General features: G+C 44.8%; 1 protein-coding gene across 3 annotated transcripts in view; it reads right to left on the bottom strand.

Moving 5' to 3' along the window:
- ERI3 (ERI1 exoribonuclease family member 3) overlaps positions 1–25,120 on the bottom strand; it is a 136,440-nt gene that overhangs the window by 99,307 nt on the left and 12,013 nt on the right. For all 3 annotated transcript variants that reach the window (XM_074906338.1, XM_074906340.1, XM_074906339.1), the window contains exons 3-5: positions 12,112–12,228; positions 4,895–4,954; positions 2,574–2,665 (exon numbers count right to left, since the gene is read on the bottom strand). In XM_074906338.1, the coding sequence (XP_074762439.1) occupies positions 2,574–2,665; positions 4,895–4,954; positions 12,112–12,228 (269 nt within the window). The remainder of the gene's footprint in view (positions 1–2,573; positions 2,666–4,894; positions 4,955–12,111; positions 12,229–25,120) is intronic.

The raw sequence follows: 25,120 nt of genomic DNA, 5'->3' as shown, positions 1-25,120 counted from the left end.
CAACAGATGAGCTAAGGACAATGAAGGACAGTAACTCCAAACCACACAAGACACTGGGTGAGAGAACTGCAGCTTGTTTCACAGGCAGCTGTGCAAGCAGCTGTCATTACTAAGGAAGCTGAGAAAAGGAGCAGCAGAGTTAGGAACGATCCTGCCCCAAATCGCTGCTCCCTAAGTCAGGAAGTGCTGCGCTCACCTGATTGTCCTGAATTAGTCTGGAACTCAGTGGGTTTTCTACCATGCAGTGCCTCCAGCATCACACTCCTCCAAGTGTGGACAAGCAGCAGTGCCTCTCCTCCCGCTGTTCCAGTGCTTTCTATGCCCAATGTGTGGTTTCAACATAGTATCAAAGGGCACCAGCTACACCACAAGTCTTGTAGGGAAGCATGGGGTGATTCCCCGGAATATCTCCTAGATGTTCCACATCTCTGAGGCTCTATCTCCCTGCCTAAGCAGTCTTGTTCCAGCTCTCTGCCTTCCCTCTTTAAAAAGAGATGCTCAGTTCTGCTTTGCTAAACCCTATTTGGCAATGTGTCTAAACACACGCAAACTTAATTAGTTCAGGAGGGAGACTCGGCATTTGTGGTGACGGATAAAAGTAATGGGAAATGAGACAAGTCAGAGCTGGCAGGGAGTCCTCACTCAAGCCTCATTCACTGGCACAGCACTAATCAGATGTGATGCTACACGCTGCGGCACCCAATCGGCGACGGAGGCGTGATGTGCTACTCACCAAGCAGCTGCAGCCAGACTCCCGCTATCCATGTGGTTGGAAACGCAAAATGTATTTTCTGCTTTGCCCTGGAGATGCTTCAGGATTGAATTCTGAAGTTAATGGTTTAAAAAAAATGTTTAAAAGAAGAGGGAGAAATGAACCACTTGCTGCAACCTCATGGCCAGGAGTGGAGTCTTCTGTTCCAGCTGACTAGTGAGGCACAATCCATGCGAGAGACCAGTGCAAATGGCAAACTGAGGATCTCTGCTCCAGAACTGCACGTCCTGCTGAATCAGCTCACCCACAACCCCTATGGCTCACCAGAAATGGGGCTCATCTTTACTTCTATTTGCCCACTGTGGAGCTCTGAAGAAAAAAAACAAAACAAAAAATCCAGAAGGTTGACCACTCCACAGAGACACCAAGTTAGGATGTCATTATCTGGGAACCTTGTTATCCCACTGTGAAAGTGATGGAAAGATGGACTTTGAGCAAAGATAACTCTGTTTCTCACAACCATCACCAAAAGCGGTAAACTGGACTCTCAGAAGAGCAATACAGGAGTAAAGAACTGAGGAAAGAGAACAGATGAGAAATAGAAGTTTAGCACATCTCTGCAGTTATCTTTGTGCTAGTCTCTAATAAAAGTTTAAACATGATATATAAAGAAAAATAAGCCTCACTCTTAATTTAAACCAGTAACACAGGATTTGGCAACATATACCAGCTCTGGACACCACCCCAGAAGAGAGCCAGATTTTGACTCAAAAGCTCACATACCACACTCCTGTCTGGAGCATGGCAAATCTCTCATCTCCACTAGCACTTGTACCGCTGCTTCAATCCTCATATCTCATGTCTCACTAATCACACCAAGAGGAGGCAAGGAGCTGCCACTGTACAAAGACCACTCTGCAGGAAAGAACTGGTGCTGATTGCTCCCAGGCTGTGTGCAGTTTATTTAGGCTTCTGACTTGGGGAAACCAATGTCACGCTGAAAACCAAGTAACACTACTAACGAGTTGTGGATGTCAGTTTAGCATTGGATGTGTCAAGCCCATGCTTTACCCGTGTGATAACAACAGGAGTCTTTATGCAGCACTATGTAGAAATGAAAAGCTGAAGCGAGATTATAGGAATCCAAGTGAATTCAGTAAAATATGACACTCATCTGAAAACACCTTACTGATTAGATTCATCTAATTCTTAGACATTTAACTCTATTTTTTTTAAATAACATTTTTAGGTTGGTGGCCTAGCTATTTTCATAACAAAACACACACATACACTGACACTTGCAGATCCCAGTGCCGGTCCCCACCTGGTACTTTCCAGATACAGTCATCCAGCTGATGAAGACGACCTTAACGATAAGAACACCAATGAAGCATGCCAGACATGGCCTGTACTCTCTGGAAGACTACTCTCTGGTTCGCATCCAGTTAGTGTGCTAAGATGACAGAGAGAAAGCCTTGCATGTGGAACTCAGGTAAGGACCACTGCTTGATTTGTCTGTACAGAGTTCCATGGTTGTGCTCAGGAATACCCATCCCTTTGAAAAGTGTATTGGATAAAAGATAAAACATCACAAAGCTCCAGTTTAAACCTTTCTTGGGGTTCTGAAAGGATTCATTTGCTATAGGGAATATCCTAGGCAGTGATATTGCACTATACCCGGCACCTACCTACCCGTCTTCTTAAACCACCCTCCACTACCAATTATTCATGGCAAACAACAATTTTCCTAAGAAACAAAGACTAGGGACAGTCAGAGGCTTGTAAGGACAAAGACGTACACACTACAAGCAGGCATGGAGCAATAAAGCCCAGAAAAATCTCCCTCCCCTTCCATACTCACATCACTTTCAAATCCCAGTCTCCACAGGTCACAAAAATCGACTTGACGCTGGGATCTAAGAGGCCTTCCTTTGCCATCCACTCGTCAACCCTCTGAAAGGAAGGCAAGAAAAGGGGATGAGTTTTGCAGAGACAGGCCGAGCCACAACAGTTAAACTCAGATAAGCTGCTTGCAATCAAGAGAGAAGAAAATTGTGATCTTATCCACCCTCTCCCTCTCTCTCGTCTCTCTTGGCTTGCCATCTCAACAACAGCACGTTTGGACCTTTGAAGATTTCTGATAGGAGACATCAGGCAACCAGAGCAGAGATGATCTTATCAGACACCACAGCAGCTCTGCTTGTGGAGGGATGGAAGTTATGCTGCTTTAACGGGACGATATAACCACACTCTTACCTGGCATTCCTCCTCCAGTTTTCCTCTCCCCCTACCAAATCAGCTCATTGTGAGTGTAACTTCTGTCCCCTCCAGTGAGGGGAAAACATGGGCATCCCAGGACAGTATCCCTCACCTACAACACTTCTCACATGTTCCAACTCATACAGCTCCAAAGGGGTACAGGAGAGGGGGAGAAATAGAAGGGCTGGGCACACACAGGCACTGTGTGGCAGTAACAAGCAAAGCCACATGTCCCCTTCCCCTTCAGGCTGGGTCTCTTTCCTCCTTACAGTTCTGGAGAGGTGCTTGTTCAGGGTACAGTGTGGATTTAAAGTGAATCCCCTATTCCTGATCAACTTCTCATAAGGCCAGATGTTCTGGATCCACTTCAGAAATGGGCCGTGTTAATCTGGAGGATGCACATTTGCTTCGGAGACTAGTCGAGGTTAGTTCCTCCTGGCTAAAACCCCTGCATAGATACTTATTCCAGGTAGAACTAGCAAATGATGTGCCCAAAATCTTCTAGTGGCAGGTGACAGGCAAACAGCAGCTATATGCAGCCTCACTAGCAGCATTTCCACTGCTTCAGCAAGAGAAATCTCTCCTCTTTTTCCTTGCTTGACACCTTCCGCTCCTGAGTAAACTAGCATGCACCAGAAGCTGCCTGATCCAAATCTCATTTTAATCTAGAAACACGATGCTGTATGAACACATTTTCAGTCCAAAAAAAAATCTAAAGAAATGTTTCCACACTCTAAGAAGTTCCTGTAGAAACAGAATGAACCATTTTCTGTAATACTCCAGTGGCAATGTACGTTCACCCATCCAGGCAAAGAGGGCTTTCTTTCCTGGGGAAGCAGGCACAGGCATCCGTATGCTTACAGACACACACCAACACTACTTGCTCTCTGGAGAGCACCAGGGAGAGCTGGGGGTTTGCATGGATGCAAGATGTCACCTTCACAGAGCACCATCTTCAGCTTTGTGTCACTGCTTCAGCCTCTCCCGCAGAGGACGGTGCTTCTTTCTGCAACCGACTGTACAACAGCCCCCTGGGGTAAAGCTTCCCCCAAAGCAGCATCCAGCCTCTCAGTCACCCTTCTGCCTCCCTTGGGCTGCCAGGATATTCCAGCCAGCCCCGGACAAGGCTCCCCAGTGCAAGGGACAGCAGTGGTAAGCCTTCTAAACTCCCTGATGTGAGCACCCATGAAGTGCTGTCTCCATGGAGGATTTTAAAGCCTTTAATTTGATTTCCTCAGATAAGCAATTGTTGCAATTATTCTGATTAGGAACAATTAGGTAACACAGCAGTGGAAATCCTGACAGACACAATGCACCGAACACCAACCTGCAGCCCAAGTGGGCTGTGCTTGAGGAGGTTTCCTCCACTATTTGACTACCAACAAAAGCTATTGATGGAGAAATACTTCCGAGCTAATTAAGCCCTAAATGCTGTAGGAATTCAACATTAAGCAGATGGCATTATTAGGGCTATATCTGCATTCGCATATCCTCTAGATTAGATTTCAGAAGCATTTTCTTTCTATACTACATGTATTATTAAGCATTTAAATAGGTAGAAAAAATTAATTTAATAAAGTGAAAGAAAACGAAGGCAGAAGCTCCCAAAGCAGTGGTCTCCAGCAATGTCTTGGTGCTTTAAAACTGGCTCAAGCAAGAATCGCCTCTTCTCCTATCTACTGGCAGGAGTTTGGATATCTTGTCAGCACCCTTGACATGAACAGCTGGAGATGACAGATCAATGGTTCAATACTCTCAGCAGTGTGTCACCAACGTGACAGCAAATGTTATTCTAATGAAGCTGTAATCATAGTCAAATTACGCGGTTCGATTCTCAGCAAGGGGAGGGTGCAGGGAAAGAGATGAAGAGCGGACAACAGGACCAGAGGTCAGAGTTCAGGAACTAAAGGTTACTCTGCTTACCTCAAGCACTTGCTGGAGGCTTGGCTGCCCATCCACCATGCCTTGAATAATCCCAGTCAGCTGAAATGAGAGACAAACAGAAAGCAGGTATCAGAGGAGCACTCAAAAGATCATTAGAGAGGTCTCTTCTCCTGTCCATCTTGCTGCAACCAAAACATGCTCCTGTGACCCACATGGACCTTGCTGAGGAGCCAGACACAGCAGAGTGACCCTGGCAGCTCCCCAGCCACAGGCAAGGGCACAGCTTCATCCCAAACACAGAAATGTAGGGAGGCTCCTACCCACACCATAAACCAGCAAACTCAGCAGGGCAGGATTCACCTGGGGAGCAGTGGTGCCCTCTACTTCATGTACTGGCAAGATTCCTGAAATGCTCTTTCTCAACATGCTTTTCACCAGTTGTGATGTTGCCTTGAATTCCACAAGCAGCATTAACTACTGGGGTCTCTGTTCATTCTCCTGCTATTGTGGTGACACCAAAAATTGCAGAGTGTTAGATGAACAGAACAGACCACTACTGGTGAGAACCAGAGCAGACCCAGTCATCCTTCCCCATGCCAGGACGCCAGCACGTGCGCTTTCCCACACTCCATTGCAGCATCCCTCTGTATAACAACTGAATGAAATCTGAAGAAAACCATTTTCTTCCAGAACCCTGCTCTACTCTGTTTTTCAGGAGATTCCTTAGGAACTGGTCCTGTCAACAGAGAGTCCTACTGACTGTACCTGGACTGCTTGGCTGTTTAAAGCTAGACACACACATAAAAAGATGCAGTCTCATGGGCCTCTGCCTGTGTCTGCCCAGGATAGCTTGAGGCACATGGAAAATAGATAATTTTTCTGTCTGCCTTCCAACTGACAAAACTGTCTTTTAACATATTGAATATTGGAGGTCAGTAGCTTGCCATCAATGCACCCAAGTAATTAAAAAAATCATTATTAAAACAAGTGCACACTACAGGATTTCACTTCATATGGCACTCTCCTGAAGCTACACATCTCACACGTTTTCATAAAATAAAGGTCAAACACAGCCTAGGAGCATGCCCTGCTGCCTGCACACACATCCATGCCTCCAGAAGCCGTTGAAAGGTGCTGACAGGCCCCCCCGCCTCAGGAGTAACTCTTCCATGCAGACCAGTTCAAACTACTCGTAAAACATAAGTCCTCTCACAAACCACAGGGCTCTCCTTTATTAAATGTGTGGCAACTGAAGGAAGCTCAATGTTTCTACCTTTACGTTTCTTTGGCTGCTTGGCTTAGAGCACTGAACTCAGAGGAAAGAAAAAAAAAAAAAGAGATTAAACTCCAATTAAACTGTAATTACATTTAATGAATACCAAATACCTGACTCACTGAATAAGCTGTAAGGGAAAAGATTATTTTCTCATAGTGACTTTCATGGAATGGTAATATATACCTTTTAGGGAAAGTATTTTAATTTTAAGAATGCAGAGTTCCTCTAGGTGGGTTTCTCAAGTTCATCAAGCCATTATGAGGTGGAATTTTAAGGAAGTGGAGGGACGCAGATACTCTTTTATATTCCAGAAACTGTTTTTATATTAATCTGTATTTTAATTGGGTAACAGCTGCTACCTACAGACTTCCCATACTATAAGAGGCAAATAGACTTGAGAATTAATGCACAGCTCTTTAGAGCAGTTTTTAAAGCTCACTGGCTTGTTTTTTGATTTTCCTGCCATCCTTTTCTCCATGCATTCCCCTGGCAGAGGTGGACAGCTCACCTACTGCAAAGTGCTGGCTCTACCTCTCAGAGGGCAGCACAAATCAAACCTCTAGGAGTAACTGAAAGATGAGCTTTTGTAAAGGATCATAGAATCATACAGTAGTTTGGGCTGGAAGGAACTTTTAAAGGACATCTAGTCCAACACCCCAGTAGACTGGAGCCATGGGCTGAGTCCAACTGTAGGAGTTTCAATAAGGCCAAATGCCGGGGGCTGCCCTTGGGCCACAACAACCCCCAGCAGCGCTACAGGCTTGGGGAGGAGTGGCTGGAGAGCTGCCAGTCAGAGAGGGACCTGGGGGTGTTGATTGACAGCCGGCTGAACAGGAGCCAGCAGTGTGCCCAGGGGGCCAAGAAGGCCAATGGCATCCTGGCTTGTGTCAGCAATAGCGTGGCCAGCAGGGACAGGGAAGGGATCTTACCCCTGTACTTGGCGCTGGTGAGGCCACATCTTGATTACAGTGTTCAGTTTTGGGCCCCTCACTACAAAAAGGACATAGAGTTACTCAAACATGTCCAGAGAAGGGCTACAAAGCTGGTCAAGGGTCTGGAACACATGTCCTATGAGGAGTGGCTGAGGGAACTGGGATTGTTTAGTGTGGAGAAGAGGAGGCTGAGGGGAGACCTTATCACCCTCTACAGCTCCCTGAAAGGAGGGTGCAGAGAGCTGGGGATGAGTCTCTTTAGCCTAGTAGAAAGTGACAGGACAAGAGGGAATGGCCTCAAGTTGCGCCAGGGAAAGTTCAGACTAGATATTAGGAAGCATTTCTTTACAGAGCAGGTTGTGAGGCATTCGAATGGGCTGCCCAGGGAGGTGGTGAAGTCCCCATCCCTGGAGGGGTTCAAGAGTCGGGTCGATTTAGAGCTTAAGGATATGCTGTAGGTGGGAACTGTGCTAGGCGAATGGTTGGACTAGATGATCTCCAGGGTCCTTTCCAACCTAGATGATTCTGTGATTCTGTAATGAGCAGGGACATCTTCAACTAGATCAAGTTGCTCAGAGCCCCTTCCAACCTGACCTTGAATGTTTCCAGGGATGGGGCACCTACCACCTCTCTGGGCAACCTCTTCCAGTGTTTTACCACCCTCATCATAAAAAATTTCTTCCTTACATATAGTCTCAATCTAACCTCTTTTAGTTTAAGATCACTATCCCTTGGCCTGTTGCAACAGAGCCTAATAAAAAGTCTATCCCCATCTTTCTTATAAGCCCCCTTTAAGTACTGGAAGGCCGCTATAAGGTCTCCCTGGAGCCTTCTCTTCTCCAGGTTGAACAACCCCAGCTCTCTCAGCCTGTCCTCACAGGAGAGGTGCTCCAGCCCTCCGATCCCTTTTTTGTGGCCCTCCTCTGGACCCATTCCAACAGGTCCATGTCTTTTCTGTACGAAGGATGACAGGCAATCATTTGGTATCACGGCCAGCACTGATGTAAACAGCTTCTACCACTCCAGACACCTGCAGGACTGCATTTGTACAGCACTGCATTGCTGATGGCCATGGGAGGGCAGGGTGAAATGACCTCATCCAGACATTTCCCATCAGGAGGGAGGGGTGGGAAAACAGACACAGAGGACCCACCAAAGAGTCACTGCTTGATCTTGCCCAAGATTCCTTCCCTCCTGCTTTGTTAGGCCAAGCGAAGTACCAACTTATACATACCAGAATACACTGCCAAGCACACATGCATGCAAGAATCATGTTACAGAATCACACACATGAATACAAAGGGATATACCTGCTCCACAGGTAACATTTCAATACAGGTCAGAGAGTGCTCAAAAGGGACCAGATTTTTACGCTCTCACCCCTTCTGATCCTTTCCATTATCAGTTACATCCATATGTAACACCCAGCCTAGTGCACTGGGTCTCTGCAACATTATCTGGTCTTGCAGCTTTGATAAAGTATAAAACTGCACAACTGTAAAGTTTCACCGGTGATCCCAAGAAGCACATGGTACTTGGAAACATAAACAAGCTATAAGGCATTTATCTTTTTGTACTGTCATTGTCTGTTCCTTCAGGAAAAAAAAAATCAATAAAAATTAATCATAAAAAGAGAGCGAAGTACTTTGAAAAAGCCTGTACAAGCACCTTCTGTGTAGAGGGAACCTTTCACTTAAGCTCCTGTCATGAACCTTCTTGGGCATCAGACAAACCACTTCCATCTTCCAAAAGAGCATGATGAGCTTTATATAACTAACAGCAGCTTTTAACCATTTGCAAGCACATTCCACCTTCTCTGTCTAAATGTCCAGCACACCCCTCATCACAACAAAGCCTCACGACCTGTTGTTTTACACAAGGTCAAGAGAAAGGGGACCAGATGAAGGCTACCGAGTGAGCCAGCACTGGGAAGGTATGCTCCTGGCCATTGGTGTGGGGAGTCAAAGGAACCTGCTGTAGCCAGGGGAGAGCACAGACAGATGGAAAGCTAAGCAAAGGGATGCCTTGAGGGTGACCATGATCTCTCCACCCTTGCAGACTCCCTTCCTGTGCTGTGCCATCATCTTCAAGAAGGAAGAGGGATGTAAGAGGTACACCAGACCCAAGGAGTAATGTCAAGCAAGCCCAGTAATCCTCACACACACAATCTATACCAAGCAGTCCTATTGCTTCATGGCAAAAGCAGCCAGCGGAGGGGAGAGGGGAAAGCAGCAGCACAGCAGACAGGCTCCCATGTAATGTCAACACCACTGCTTTTCCTACAGAGTTTATCTGGGAAACCATCGTATTTCTACTCCACGACAGTTTGCTGATTACCTAAGCACTTGTCTCTGGTGTACAATCTGATAATCAAGCCTGGTCTTTCTTTGTAGACAAAGAGGCCAATAAATCTCACCCTTTGTAAGTAGAGGTGCCTAGACAAAGCCCTTTACTGGCATTTAGCAAAATGGGTATTTTTCAGAAAACATAAAACAGCTGAAAGTCAATGGCAAGCGCTGGAACTGTGTAGGCAGTGGCTCCACAGGAGCTGGACACACAGCACATCCCAACTGTGTCCCGGGTGGTCTCAGGGGAACCCACACTAGGAACACAGGGCTGACCCCTGTGCCTGCCTAGGAGGAGCCATCCACCCCAAAGGTCTTTACATGGCCACTACAGCCTCCACTAAAAAGTGGCTGCAAATGCAAAAGGGTATTTTTGCAACTGTTTAGTAAGGTCCTCAGTATGACCAGCTCACTGTGGCTCTTAGGGCAGGGCTTCAAAGTCAGCTCCAGAGATGGTGCCCATAGACAAGCTCAGTTAGCCCTCCAGCACAATCACACTCCCTGGACCTCGTGGCAGCCCCTGCACAGGCAGGGGGACTGCCAGGCTAGGAGGCACAGGGGTGATGCCGTGCACCGAGCAGCATGCACACAGTGGGGGGGGGTTGCCCAGGAGCCAGTGGTTTCCAGGCTAGGATGAATATGTTATTAATCAATGAATATGTTATCACATATTCATCCATGCTGTTAATAACAGAGAATTTGCCAAACCTGGCAAGCTGGACCATTTCATGCCACTGATAGACACAGGTGGGGGTTCTGCAATCATTTTGCCTGCTGGCCTCAGCACTGCCCATTTTTATCCAACTCTGGACACAAGACATCAGAATGAGGTCAGCAGCAGAGTCTGCAGCACAATGCTGCAGCTGGGACATCCATGCCCATCCTGGAGACTCCTGCAAATGCGCAACACACACACAGAGCTTTGCTTGCTCGATGGCTCCACACAGGAGACACAAACCTGGAGAGACACAAATAGCTGCTCTAGGCTCCCATGAGCAAGCACCACAGTGCAGGAGCATTAGATGGGCTGAATGTCTCAGTCACAAGCTTGGAATCCAGGGAATCTCTCAATGTCCTCAGGCTGCAGCAGGCTGGAGGCTCCGTTCAGTTTGGACAGCCACACCAAGCAAGTCATGCAGGCTCTCATGCAAGAACAGAGCTGCAACCTTTAGCAGTGGGGGAAAGGACACAACAGAGGAATTTCCAGAAAAAGGAATTTTGGTGGGAGTTAGTGAGTGAGACGACTTCTCTATAGAATTTAGATGACATGCAAAACAGACATTTTGGGCTCTACTCTGGAAGATGACGTTGCTTTTAGCAAAGATCAGGTGCAAGCTGTGAGATTTATCACATTTGTACAAGCGTATGTCCAGCAAGCCTCATGGGGATAAGGACAGCCAAAGTAGTTGTCCAGCCTTCTAGCATTAAGGTTGCAAAACAGTTTCCATTATAACCCTCTGTTTTCACACATTTATAGCTTTCTGAAAGCCCCTCTCCTGGGAATAATGTTTTCTGTGCTTAGTCCTTTTTTTTTTTTTTTAAAACATTTAAATAAAATACCTTCAGATGGTTTTTAGTTACAAGAGAATAAAAAAAAGTATTTGTTTTTACAACGTGGAAATATGGAAGGGGCTGGCTGGTCCTGGAGGGGACTCCACCTAACACAGAGGGATCATTTTTCATCAAGTTAGTACACATGGGACAAGCACTTCAAGGGCTTAAACCTGCAGCCACAGAGGTTGGAGAAAACACACCAGAGTGTCAATGATCCCAGATGAGACTGGGACAGAAAAAGGAACTTGGATACCCTGATTCCCACAGTCAGGACTTTAGTTGCTCAACTGGCCAACATCGAACCAGTGAGGCAACAGGAAAAAAACCCAGAACAAAAGGAACTTAAAACTTTGTTTTGATGGTTAAGCAGGGAGAAAGAACACACTTACAGAAAGAGTCACCTTTTGTGTTAAATGAAAAAAAAACAAAAACCCAAACCCACAAAACCAAACCAAAAAAAAAAACCCCAACCCAATACAAAAACAACCCCTGCTCCCCTATTTCTTCGAACCCTCAGGGATCACATTTACTACCTTCATCCTCTTCTCACTATCCAGAGAAAGGTGGCCACAGCTTGAGTGCAGCTGTCCTCAGCAATGAGGGTAACCAAGTAACAAGAGGCCACTTCTCCAGCAATCATTTCAAGTGCCCCAAAAAGCATGACATCAAAAAGAAAGCCTTAAAAATACAGACATGGGTTATCCTACCACTCTGAAGGGCTCATCAAATCCCAACAGGCAGGCCTCTGAACAATGCAGCCATACAACACTTTCTTCCTTCAGACCATGCTCTCTTTGGCCTTCCCCTCCAAAAGAGCAGCAGAGCAAAATCACGTAGAGCTCACAGAGAGGCTACAGGATTTTGAGCATCAGCTAACATGACTGATTTTATTTTGTGGTCACCCAGTTAAACATTTGTTAGTTGTAAATACAGCTATCTCAGCAGATGACAGAGTTATTTATGAATCCAAACTGAGGTCTTCACATGGTACTGCAATGACAAAAAATTATTCCCCTTGCCCTTTACTCAAGGCTGGCATGACATGCTGTCTTGCAGCCGCACCGTGAAGAGGCAACCCCAACCCCTGGTGCAATGGAAACCTGCTTCCCAGGGAGAATCTTGGAGCGCCAGGGAATCTTTGCACTTTACCTCTGTACAGAAGGGCGTAAGCTGGGGATGCACCACAGGCTGAACATACATGTGAAAGGTGGACTCGATCTCCATCGTCCTGCCATTCAGCTTCAGGATAGGGAATTCGATGATTTCCTGAATAGGGCAAAGAGAAAAGCAGCTGTTCATTTCAAACAAACAAAAAATGAAGCTGGAAATGATCCTGCCTGCCAAGTCGGCTGTAAAAAAAGAGGGGCCTGACAGTTGCAAATAAATGCAAGCCTAACACGAAGCTGTGCAATACAAGTGGGAAAGTGGTGCAGGAGCACAGAGAAGGACGGAACTGATGCTCATTGCAGCCAGGACGGGCAGCAAGGTCTCTGTGCTCAGCACTGCAACTGCACGCATCATTGCCAAAGCTGACCCTAAGGAAGATGGCCAAGCACCACTCTCACACACTACCCAAGGGACATGGAGACGTACTGGCAACGGGTTCACATCTGTTTAGTAATGAAAACCCAGGGGTTGTGCCCTCCCCAAGACCAATCCCATCTTCTCCACCTTGCCATCCTTTTGGAGGACAGACCAGGCAGACACAGGAGCTACAGCAGGAAGCGAAGCACCTCCTTCCCGAGAGAGGCCGAGGAGCACTGTTCTCCTCCAAAAGAGTGAGGAGAGGAGCTAGAAGCCCCCTCCAAATCCATCCCAATGGAATATGGCACAGTAGCAAGCCCTGCTTCATCCTCCTCTTTGTAGTCAATTTATGCTGATAGGAAAATAAAAACATTCTTTCATCAGAAGAATGTTCAATTATTTGAATAATCAGCAATCAAAAATTTACATGGACCTGTTAATAAAAAGTTTAAACAAATCCAGTTGCGATGGATTTCTCAATTATTAAAAAATATACATGAAATTAAAAAAGCCGACCACTGAATAAAAGCGATAAAATCCTTTGTGTTCACCCCCCTCCTTCTCCACTCCCTTTCCTCCTTCCAGTTTAATGTAAGAGGAGAAGTGACAATTTGTTTGGTGTCTTTAAAGAATAATTTGTCTATGTTATTTAATAGAGATGCATGGCACCAAGGTTCTGGAGTGCAAATGAGCCCGCTGAGTGATATCCATGCAACAAGCCTCTCAAATCACTTCTGGAGAGAAACAGAGAGAGGGAGAGAGAATAAAAAAAATATTGCTTTTTAATATTCAAAAACAGTTTGCAAAATTTAATCAAAGCAGAGCAAAAGCTAACATTTTTACCACTTTGACATTTTTATTAGCGCTTTCATAAATTTTTAAAACATGAATGGAATTAGTTTAACAACAAAAAAAACTGCCTGAAAACATCTGGAAGAGACAAATAAGAAATAATAAAAAATAAAAAAATCCAACTCCTGTGAATAAAATTAGCATGTGGAAAATGCAGCCGCTGCAGAGGAACTAACACAGTTTTTGGACCCTGGCTGCAACCGTCATGACCCACAGGAGGAAATTGTGAGGACATACATAAAGCTGCTGACATCACCACCCCAGCAGGCAGAAGGAGGGCAAGAAGCTGGGTGGGTAAATGGAAACAACAAATAATTTAAATAGCCGGGAGAAACACCCAGTTTCCACAGTGGAAAGAGCCTGTGGCCGCAGCAGAGCAGCTCCCTGGAGCAGCAGGTACAAAGCCCAGCCCAGGGAACATGGGGAGCATGTGCTGCTGAGACAGAAAGTTAAGAAAAAAAAAAGTTAAATAAAGTGTTAAGAGTGCTGAAGTGCCCAGGTGTAAATGCAGAGTAGTCAGGCTGCAGAGGACACAGGGCTTAACCATCTCCCCACGGTCAGCCGTGCCACACACTGTGCAAGCTGTGCAGGCTAAGGCAGAGGGAAGGGTTGGGCACATCCTTCCCCACAGCTGTACGGCCCCTCTGGCAGTCACCAAGTTTCCCCAGGAATGAGGCAAAACTTGACCTGTAGGCTGGAAGGGAAAGAGGACACAGAGGCAAAACACCTGAGCATCACCCAGGTGGTTTGTTGTGGTGCAGCCAAGCTCTCCAGCTTCAGCCACCCAGGAGCACCCATGGAAACACGAGAAATTAAATCTGGACACAGCTGATCCTGCCTTCAAAAGAGTTACCACAGATAGGCTCTGAAAGCAGCAAATTTCTGTTCAGAAGGAAAACAGACTGCAAAGTTTGAAGCCAGTGGACAGGACGTCATAATAGAGCCAGGCTTAACCCCAGGGTAACATGACCCCATCATTCAAACCAGGCTGGGGCGGCTCGTTTCCCTGTAGGTCTGCGTCTCACCCAGGGGGTGACCCTGGAAGCAGGGCAAGCCCACAGCAGGGTAAGACAAGCATTCCCCCTCCAGAGAGGGGGACACACCGGTTGGATTTCACAGCAAGGCTGCACTGCAATGCCGAGATGGATCCTAAGGGACCAGAAACATCCTCAGGGGCCATCAAGTGGCTGGATGCAAAGCAAGACTGAAAGACAGCCCTGCCGCTGATCTGATACACAAAGGCGTCACTTGCCTTCCAGAATCAAAGGCAAAAAGCACTTCCAGGAGGGTCAGATTAAGACAGACGGAGGAAATAAAAAGCCATACTAAAAAAATGTGGAAAATTTAACAGTATCCAGAATTACTGCAGGTCTGTGAGAAGCGCGTGGCCAGGAGCGGAACCCCAGGAGCGACCCAAGTGTCTTAGGAGAAAGCACAGCTGCTCTTGTGGGCTTATGTGGTCAGTTTTTGAAGTAAGTGGTAAAGGACCTTTCCCAAAAGGCTGTTTATCTGCATGCTTCCTATAGTGGAGATTTTTCCAGTCTCTGGCAGTGTTTGCTCCATTGGTATCTAAGGCAACAGATACCAGCCCCATGAAATCAGCCCCACTCCTCACTAACGACGTTAGCCAGTCCTGCAATGAAATTTAACCTGTGACACTGCTGTACTTTTCATTTAAACTTTCATTTGGAGAGAAGCAGTGTTTGGAGACCCTGCAGTTTGTCCTTCTAATAAAGACAAGTGTTGGGACCTTTAAAGGTGCCATTCATCTTTTGCCTTTATTAAATTCAATTTTCTTAAGCCCATGATACATCATGAAATTAAGAGTTGACATTCCTGCAGAAACAAAAATATCTATCAAACATAAACAGAAAAGGGGGGGGGGGAGGAAAGAGGCCTCTTACCAAGAATTTATGGCTTAAAGTTGATCTGTTTCCACTTTTTCTCTCTTTTTTTTTTTTTTTTACAAGCATATGGTTTGTTTTAGATATCCAAAATGTTATTACAGATCTAGAATTTCATTAGTAATTATTATGAAATGGTAAGCACTTAGACACACACACTCACACAACCCCCCAACAGACTGTGATGCAGGAAGGCAGCCGGGTGCTCTCTCACATTTCACAGCAGCCCGGTGAACAGCACATGTTCAGCTCCATCTCCACCATCAAGGACCTTCACTGCTTCTTCTCAGGTGGGAAAGGTGGAGGAGAGTGACACAAGTGAATTAGAAGGAGAGGTTCACTGACACTTCCTTTCTTTTATCAGAGTCTGATCAACCATATGCATTACCTTGATACCCTCACCCATTTCCACTTCCAACACTGTGTCCAACTTTGGCAGTGATTTGTGCCAGGAGCATTTGGGGCTTCTAAGTCTCTCCCCTGCACACACACACACCCCCACCCCCCCCCCCGGCTTTTCCTTATAGCACAAACAGAAGTTATGGATGTGCTGAAATAATGCTGAGGGTGTCCAGAGGCTGCAAATAGCCGCAAGCTACCAGAAGAACAAATGTACCCATTTGAATTTTGCGAGCACTGCAATTAGGTATTTTATTTAGCACTGCAAAGTAACTTGAAAGGAAATCCAGGATTCAAACCACCAGCAATAAATAAGCGGCTTTTTATTTTCCTTTCATTGTCATGAAAAGTTGAACATGTTTTCTGTTGAGAAATTCTGCATGCAGCTCCCAATTACAGGCATTTGCATTTATATTGTTGGAACACAGAGCTTCTAAAATCAATATTAACACGCTTAAAGAAAAAGACATCAGCACCCTGTCCCTCCCCTCAGCTGCGCCCCCAAACACAGTAACAATAGGAACCTACAGAGCCGGAGGCTTATACATATCCATTACCAGGTCCACTCTCTTTACAACAATCTTGCATTTATGATTTCATGGTACTTCAAGCAAATCTATGCGACAGCTTGCTCAGAATTTTTGCCTTTACAAAAAAAAAAAAAAATGTTCCCAAGAAAAAGAGGTGCCAGGTGGAAGCCTCCTGTGCAACCTGGCTGTCCCAGGCCAGTAGCTGAGCAGCAGCAGGAGGCTGCAGGGTAACTGCGGAATGGCTCAGGACTTCCTTTTAAGAGACATTTGAAAAATTCATAAGGGCATGCGAAAGCACTGCTATAAACCCTGCCTTTCCTTACCCAACCATCCTAAATGAAACTCCCCTCCCTTTACACTGGAGCAGGGATGCACAAATTCAGCTGTCTTGATCTTGCTAATAAAAGAAATGAACAAGCACACAACTACACTCGCTACATAATTTCCTATAATGGACATATCTCTGGAGTTCAGAGAAGCAAGCACCTGAAGTTACACTCATTCCCACAGAGGAATCTGTTTGCTTATCCTTTTGGATCTGGGAAGCACTAATAACGTTAGATGAAAAGAACACAGTGCCCAGCAAGAACTTTGTGGCTCTCAAAACCTTTTAATCCAGAAGCCCACAGATGAAGTGGACAGGGCACACTGCAGAACACTGAGTTATGTATTTAAGGAAGACCATGTGGCTTATCCAGTTCAAAAACTACTAGAGAATAATTTATCCCTTACTCCCACCCCCACGTGAAGAAGTTTAATAAACAGAGGAATAAAAGATACCCATAAAAATCAGAGCTGACTGTTCAAAATGCAATAAAAACAAGCAGAGGCTGTTGAGAGAAGAGGCTTTTTTCCTGATAAGGAAAAGCATAAAACTTCCTACCAAAAGACTCCTTTACACCTTCAAAAAAAGTAAGGGCAGAAGAGGCAAGGGAGTCTCTGTGGAGGGACACAGTCTCAGCACCAGCTCATTTTGTGCAGGGACACTCTTCCCCCCCTTCTTTAAAGAAAAAAAGTCATTTTATGCACAAGGAGCTTATTTCTTAAACAAACACTCGTGTTTTTGATTTACACCACGGGCTGCTCCTAAATAATTTATGGCGGGTTAAATTTATTGCACAGCCCTGGCCGGCTGCAAATTCGAATTGCCAAATAATTAGATTTTAGGGCAATGCTTATAAATTATCCGCCGATTTGTCCGGACTTGTTTGTCAGTTGCTTTGTGCTTCGGGTCATCTTTGGCATTTCGCTGTTTGTGTTTTAATTGCTGATTTACACTTTGACAGATGAGAGTTGATGCCTCCAAGATCGGGGAGGGGGCGGGGGGTTGAAGAGCAGGAAGAATCAGAGCTTTTAAAGCCTTGTGATTTTCCTTTTTTTCCAAGGCAATTAAAATCGAAAAGGGACACAGTAAGGACAGCACTAGCCTAACAGTTCTGCCTCCCCAGTTTCCATCCTCTGCCTTAATTATTATTTTAACTAAAGCTGTTTCCAAGTGAGCAGCCTTGCACTGGCCCTCAGGGGCAGTAACCAAGATGACCTCATAGGTCTTTTCCTCACTTCTAAATTTTTATTTAACTAACCAAAACAAGTACCATAAAGGCAACACCTCTGCAGTGGGGGACAGCAAAACTTCTGCTGAATCAGGGCTATGCTGACTTTCCAAAGGATGCCTACCTGCACACACGGCAAGGAGTCTTTCAACACTTCTGTCTTGGGTAATTTACTCTGTGTACTGATTAAGCCTGTCAAAAGATCTCTGGGGAAGCAGCTGACCCCCAAATTTCTTTTTCCATCACTACCTAGCTTGAAGTAAACATATGCACACATCCAACAATTTAACACATTTAAACGACTGTTATATCCCAGAAAAGCATGAAGGGAAATACATGTCAAAATCAAAACACAAGAAAACTGCCAGGAATATGGAAAGATCAGGAAACACTGGAATAAGATGATGGGAACACACATTCTGCTGCCCGATCACTCAATATACAAGGTTGTTTCTTCCCCCTGCTTTTAGGTGAACGCCACTGCCTACCCCCAACACTCATGCACTGGAGCCCAATGTCAAAGGCTGGGTTTCCTCTAAGATAAATTCTGAGTTGCATTTTGGGTTCTGCACTGGCATCCATCCTGGCTTTTATTTCCAGGTTCTTCCTTATAGCTGAGAGTGTGAGGGACCATTTCTCTTACTTTAATAGAAGCTGAAATTCCGATCTAATCACATGCCTCCAGGAGCTTGAGCTTTAAGAGAGAGATCTAGTCCATGTACCTGCCCAGGGGCAGCATCACCTCCCCCTAAATAATTTCTGACTTTGTCTAGGCTGTTTTTACAGACTCTAATAAGAAAGACTCACACACTCACTAGGCACTCTATCCTCCTGTTTCATTAGTCTTATCATTGGAAAGTTTTTCCTAATGTCTAATCAGAATTTCCCTCGCTGTTGTTTAAATTCATGGCTGTTCTTCCTACCCACATCAGACACAGGCCAGAACACTGCCCTTCTCATTTTTGCAACTAAGGATTTCATCATACATACCCCTCTCGTCACTGCACTAAACACAACCCCAATGCCATCCAGCCTGCACTCACAGTTGTGTTTTGCAAACCCCTGGTCACACTCACTGTTTCTCCTTTGCACCCTCTTGAAATAGTCTCATAATTTTTTAAAAAGTATGGAATCCAAAGCAAAGCACTTCCTCAGCTGAGGTTCCATCTTACAGGGCCAAGAAAAGGAGGATCCACATGTCTTGCAAATGACATTTTCCTCCTACATTTATCACTGTGGTCTCTGGGACTTCTTTCACATCTGCTATCATACCTGCAGTCTTGACAGCTGGCTCACAACCCTTGTCCTGCCATCCTGAACAAAACTTCTGGTAGTCATTTGCTCCCAGGATGGTTAGAGGCAGGAACCATCGGCATCATCTCACCTGCCAAAACCCACAAAGCTATTTTGATCTTTTCAACAGCACCCAGACATCAAGAATAAGGCAGAACCTCTCTCCTCTTTACAGACCTGGGATGAAAAATATAGACCAACAGACATCAACACTTCAACTTCTTTCTTGAAGTACTACTGACATATATTTAACCACCCAGAAAATCTCCACCAATACAGCCAACAACAATTTAAGCTTGACAGTTTGGGGGAAGTTTAGCACTCCAACCAGGTTAAAGACAGCACACACACATTTCCAAATATTACCTTTCCATTGCAAGATGAAAACTACACTATATACTTTTTCATGTCCGCTCCTTTCTACCTCAGGCAACCAGCCTGTGCAGTCCCTGTTGCAGTATTATCAAATCATTTCAAGACCCAACCTCTTCACCTGATATTGAGCAGCACAAATGATCAATGTTCCCAGCAACACTAAAACATCTGAGATGGGTAAAAAGGGCATGCTACTGCATGTAAATGAACACCCAGGGTTTTACAGACATCACAACTAGCTGCAGGTGACAGCGCACTTCTGCCTGGCAGAGAGGAACTAAATAACACAACGAAGAGCTATTTTGCTAGCTAACAAATGCACAGACCAACAAAGATAACATAGGGATGGCTGCACAGCCAGCTTGGCACAAAGGGGAAGAAAAGCACAAGACTTAGGCATGACTTATGCCCTTCTCACCAAAAGAGCTGAGCTGCACTTTCTCTTTATCAGAACAGTTTTGTTCAAAACTAAGACAAGACCACTTTAATGCAGCAAAGACCATTCCCCAGCATACTGGTTTCAGCTGGCATAGAGCTAATTTTTTCCTCTTAGCAGCTAGAATAGTGCTGTGTTTTGGATTTAGTATGGGATTTGGTATGAGAAGAATGTTGATAATACACTGATGTTTTCAGTTGTTCCTAAGACATCAAGGACTTTTCAGCTTCCCGTGTCTTGCTAGTGTGCAAATATACAGGAAGCTGGGAGGGAGTGTAGTCAGACCAACGGACCCAAATTTCTCAATGAAATATTTCATATCATGTAGCTTCATGCTCAGTATATAGATGAGGGTCAGCTGGGAAGCTGGGGCTCTTGCTTCCAGGTTCACAGTTTCAGGATCTTTGCTTCTCTGGGATCGCTAGCCAGGAACGGGCTGGGCATTGGTTGGCAGGGGGTGAGCAATCACATTGTGCATTACCTGTTTTCTATTATTATTATTACTAGTCTATTTTATTTCAATTATTAAACTGTTTTTATCTCAACCTACGAGTCTCTTTACCTTTACCCATCTAATTCTCTCCCCAGACCCTGGGGAAGGGGAAGATGAGTGAGAGGCTGTATGGTGTCTGTCTGCCAGCCAGGTTTATACCATGACACCCAAGAACCACAGCAGTCTGAAGAGTGGCATCCCTGTGCAGCACTAGATAGATGCACAGCATAGAAGAATACTACTTCGTTTTAAAACATCATGCTGTGAGGGATGCAAATACCCCCCTGCCTCAGAGGCTGCGAAAGAACAGCAAGCACACACCAATCATCAGCAACTGTATATATGACATGCATGGCAGGACAAGCAAAACAAACATATAAACCTGTGACACCCATTCCCTTCACTTTAGAAATGCTTGTAGTGTGAACATTTCAGCAGCACACGTTACCCTCAGCAGCAGCTTTACAGAGGGGCAAACAAACCTTTAAACACCATACAGCGGACTTGCGCATTCCAGAGCTAGCCTGGATCTTTTCTTTTCAGGGTGACTGCCGCTCAACTACTTTCTGCTGTAACAACAAGTCTACTTAACTTTGCAACTTGTCACCTAAACGATATGTTTGCACAGCTAAGGATACAGTGTTCAAACAGCACAGGTGGGGAATTGCACGCCGGGATGCATAACTGATGTGGGGTCTCCACACGCTGTGAGGGAAAGGGCAACATGACTGATTGCTTTAAAGTAGTCATCTCATCGGCCTGTCACTAACCAGCCAAAAGCTAAGCAGGTTGGGTCAGGTTAGGACTGCAGCAATTGGCCACCTGAGTGCCTTGGTATTTTAGGCTTGTTGCTGTAATAATGGTGGGTTTGTATCTTTAAGTAAGAAATGGCTTTAATTTTTTTTTCATACATCAGATGCCTTGCTTGGTGGTCTTGTGGTTGTACTCTCCAGGAGATCTGGGTTCAGTAACTGTTCACGTTCTCTAGCTCATCAGGTTTTAAATAAATACAGCTAATTCTGTTGCCTGGAGCCATAACCCACCCTGTCAGATTCATATGGGTCACAGCAAGGTTGTGCCCACTTACTGGGAGAATGAGGAAGGTCTCCAAGGCAAAATGACTGCCATGGAGAATGCAGCTTTTGAGGGTTACACCATAGCTGGTGTCTCAGACCCTGCATAAGCCTCTCCAAAATGATGGTCTTCTCTCTGCATCTTCTAAAATAAAGACATTATTCTCATATTAGTCAAAACAAGATTTCACAACAGTCCAAAAAACTGTAATAAAGCACATGATATATGAAAAATATGATTGAAAAAGAACAGCATCTCTTTAATTTCAGATGCACCTTGTAGGATGTTGAGCTATGGATATTCACGTGCTCTTCACAAGATTTTTAACTGTTCAGAGGAACTAGCTACAAGGCGTCAAAAAGTTTTTTCAAAGGATCGTTCGAAAAATTAATGTGAACAGAAAGCCTCCTCTGAAACAGCTTTTATATGAACTATTTCCTGCCACTCTAGGAACTGAAAGCATTCTAACATAGGAAGAATGGCATAACAATTTGCCACAATTGGCAAAGAGATGAAAAAATATATATATATGCATTTACTTCCTTTTAGTCAAAAGAAAAAAAAAGACAAGACTTTAAGTCACTGTGTTATGTGCATTTTTAACGGCATTCCTCTAGAAACAACATTTTAAGAAGCTGAATTGAGAGCTAGGTATTTAAAACTACACCCAAGCCTAAGCTGCATGAAGACAGGTAATTGCAGATTAATATTCCACTGTAATACTTATGCACAAGAGTGTCGAGTTAAAGTTGCCATGGGAAACAAGCCTGAATTTCTTCACTTTTCAGCAATTCACGATCATCTTTAATAAAGGTTTTGGCAGGTGATTTCTAATGCACTGAGCTTAACAGCCACACAGAAACCAGGCAAGAAGAAAGCTGCTGTGTGGGGATGTCTAGATAGAACAGGCAGACCCGGGCACATCTCCATTATCTGCCTCTGGGTAGGATTGTGACAATCTGTGTTACTGTGTGAACCACCTTCTGCATTCCCATCCTGGCCTTCAGCTAGGATTGCCTTGGTACAAGCTCCACAGAGCACCGCATGAAAAGCAAGCAGAAGACAGATACCTTGCAGTCTGCTTCCCAGCAGGCCAGCAGTTCCTCCATAACCTCCTCCCACAGCAGGCTTGCGATTTCAGGGACATATGCCTCCTAAAAAGTCCTCTGAGCCTAGGCTGCAGCTCCCAAGGCAGCTTGCCTATCCCTGATCTACTCACCCTCAGCAGGGAGCTCAGCAGGGACTGCACATCTGTTGCTACGGCCTAAATTTTGTGGAAGTCAACATCCATTCCCATTACAAGGTCAGTCTATAAATCACAGCATCTCAGGAGCAGAGACACATTGTTCAGTTGTTCCTGCCATGGGAATGAGACCACGGGTAGAGCAGTACAGACAGCGGAGAGGCAGCGATCATTGCAGCCACTCCAGCTACACCTGCCCGTGACTGCAAGCCAGAACTGCAAGACGGATGTTCAGGGGAAAACGCCTCTAATGCTCTTTTACACTAGCACTCAAGGAAACACAGCCTGAACCCAATTTAACCTTGTTGTGCACTTGGACTTAATATTACCTTACAGAAAGATTGGTTCCCATTTGTTAATATGCTTTTGCCAATCAGGAAATGGACTATAATCATCCAGATTTGTTTGTACACTTAAAAATAAAGCAGGAGCTGGACATATGCTTATTCGTAGTCTCAGTTTACAGTTTTATGTTGAAATGGTGAGTGATGTGCTGTATTTATTAGTACGTCCAGTTTAATTTGACAGTAATTATAATTTAAAATTCCTCCCTCCAAACAATCAGAATGCATGCTAAACAAACTTGAAATATGTAGGATACAACAAAGAAAAATATCAAGATATTTTTGTATTTAAAATGTGCTGTTTAAGAGAACAAGAAAAATCTGTAAACAACTTATTCTCTGCCTCTGGTCACAACCTCCTTCAGCAATTAGAAGACCTGAACATTTCATATCTTCTTCTTACAAAGAGTTTGGAAGAGGCAAATTTCTAATTCTCAACTGATTATCAAATTTGAGGGATCTGAGACACTGAAGTCAAGTACCTGAAAAAAATGACATGAAATAAAGCAGCTTCATCATTACCAAAAGCTCATTTAACAGCTTTGCAACTCCCAGGTCCAGCTTCTTTGCCAGGTCAGGGGTACGATACACTTTTACACTTCCAGGCAGCAGACACACAAAGCTTGAATTTTATTTAGTTTTAAGTGGCTTTAATAGATTACAGTAAAGATTAACACGCTATGTAGAAGCCTAATTTCAAATTCAGCTTTAAACAGATCAGATTTCTACCTTCAGACTTTTTACATTTTAAAAAAAATGCTGCTTTCATCCACTCTGCTGAAGTTGAAGGCAAGATACTTGGCTTGCTGACTGAAAGAGGCACACCCATTCACTGCATTAATAAAATAAGGTTACAGGCAGTCAAAGATCTGAGCCTGGGGAGCTCCTTAACACAGTCACTGAAAGCACTGACCACCATAAACACTGGTGTATACAAGGACAAAGGGACAAAAGAGCCAGACTCCCACTTATTAATGCATCTTCTCTTGTGTAGCTAAAGCACTGATGTACCCAGCTCTACAGGCTGACAGCATCTAAAAGCAGCAGGTACTTATAAACTCTTAGCAGACAGTAAAGGAAAAAAAGTCAGAGCTGAAAAATGAAGCACACTACCACCATCATGGTCCGAGGTCCGACCTCCACAGAATGACAACTCCCACCTGACCCTACTGGGCTTTGGATCAAATTCCAAATGCACAAGTTAAGCTTTAAAGAGATACAAGAAGCCAGCCATAAACATCCCTTACTGCCAAGCCCTACTGACCTTCTGATGGCTAACACACTACACGACACAGACTGTGACTCTATTCTTTCAGGTTTTCCCATCTATCCATTCAGAGCAATGTAGTTAACCCCCCACACACACACCTTCTTTTCTCTCTGGGATGGTCTCATTATTCATAAATATAACCAAAAATCCCATAAAGCTAAGCTGCTTCTTTGTGCATCTAAACATGCACTTTGATTTAAGGGTATGTCCGTTGAAAGCCATCAGAAGTCAGGACTGCAAGGATGTTACCATGTTAACGTTCCTCTGTGGCTCTAAGGTGGGGAAGATGAAGGACCCTCTATGCCCGATGCAGAAGTGGTAAAGCAAAGGGCAGCAGCCATAAGGCACTCAGTCCATGGTCCCAGCCACTGGAGCCATGAGGCACACAGCTTCCCAGGGAAATACCACTGTCCTTGACCCTCCTTGATCCCCATTACAGAGGCTGTACCACAAGACCTCAGAAAGAGATTGGATAGTGTGAAAAGGAATGGAAATGAAGGAGTCTTCAGGGCTTCCGAATGAGCATGAAGGACTTCCCCAGGGATAAAGCCAGTGAGGCTGTCAGTTGCAGAGGAGCACAAGTAAATACAGTGGAAGAGGGAAGCAGATGTGGCAGTCACGCACCTTAGGTAGATAAAAAGATAGCTCTTTCAACAGTTTTTGGTAAGAAGTCAGAATATTTTGAAGAACAGTTAGTGAAAAATGTGAAGTGTGCTGCACTGTGGCAAGTGCACACCACAAGACTTTTAGGCTGTTGGCTAATTTACAGCTATGCCTGACCACTTAAAGTAACCTGGATCACAGTTTAGCTCTGTATGTGCAGCTTCCTCATCAAATCCCAATGCATTTGAATTCATTGTGTCTAGAT

Source organism: Athene noctua, chromosome 5 (genome assembly GCF_965140245.1).
Source record: "Athene noctua chromosome 5, bAthNoc1.hap1.1, whole genome shotgun sequence".
Lineage (NCBI taxonomy): Eukaryota > Metazoa > Chordata > Aves > Strigiformes > Strigidae > Athene > Athene noctua.
Note: the sequence above shows the minus strand (reverse complement) of the source record. Positions and strands in the feature narration are given on the sequence as shown.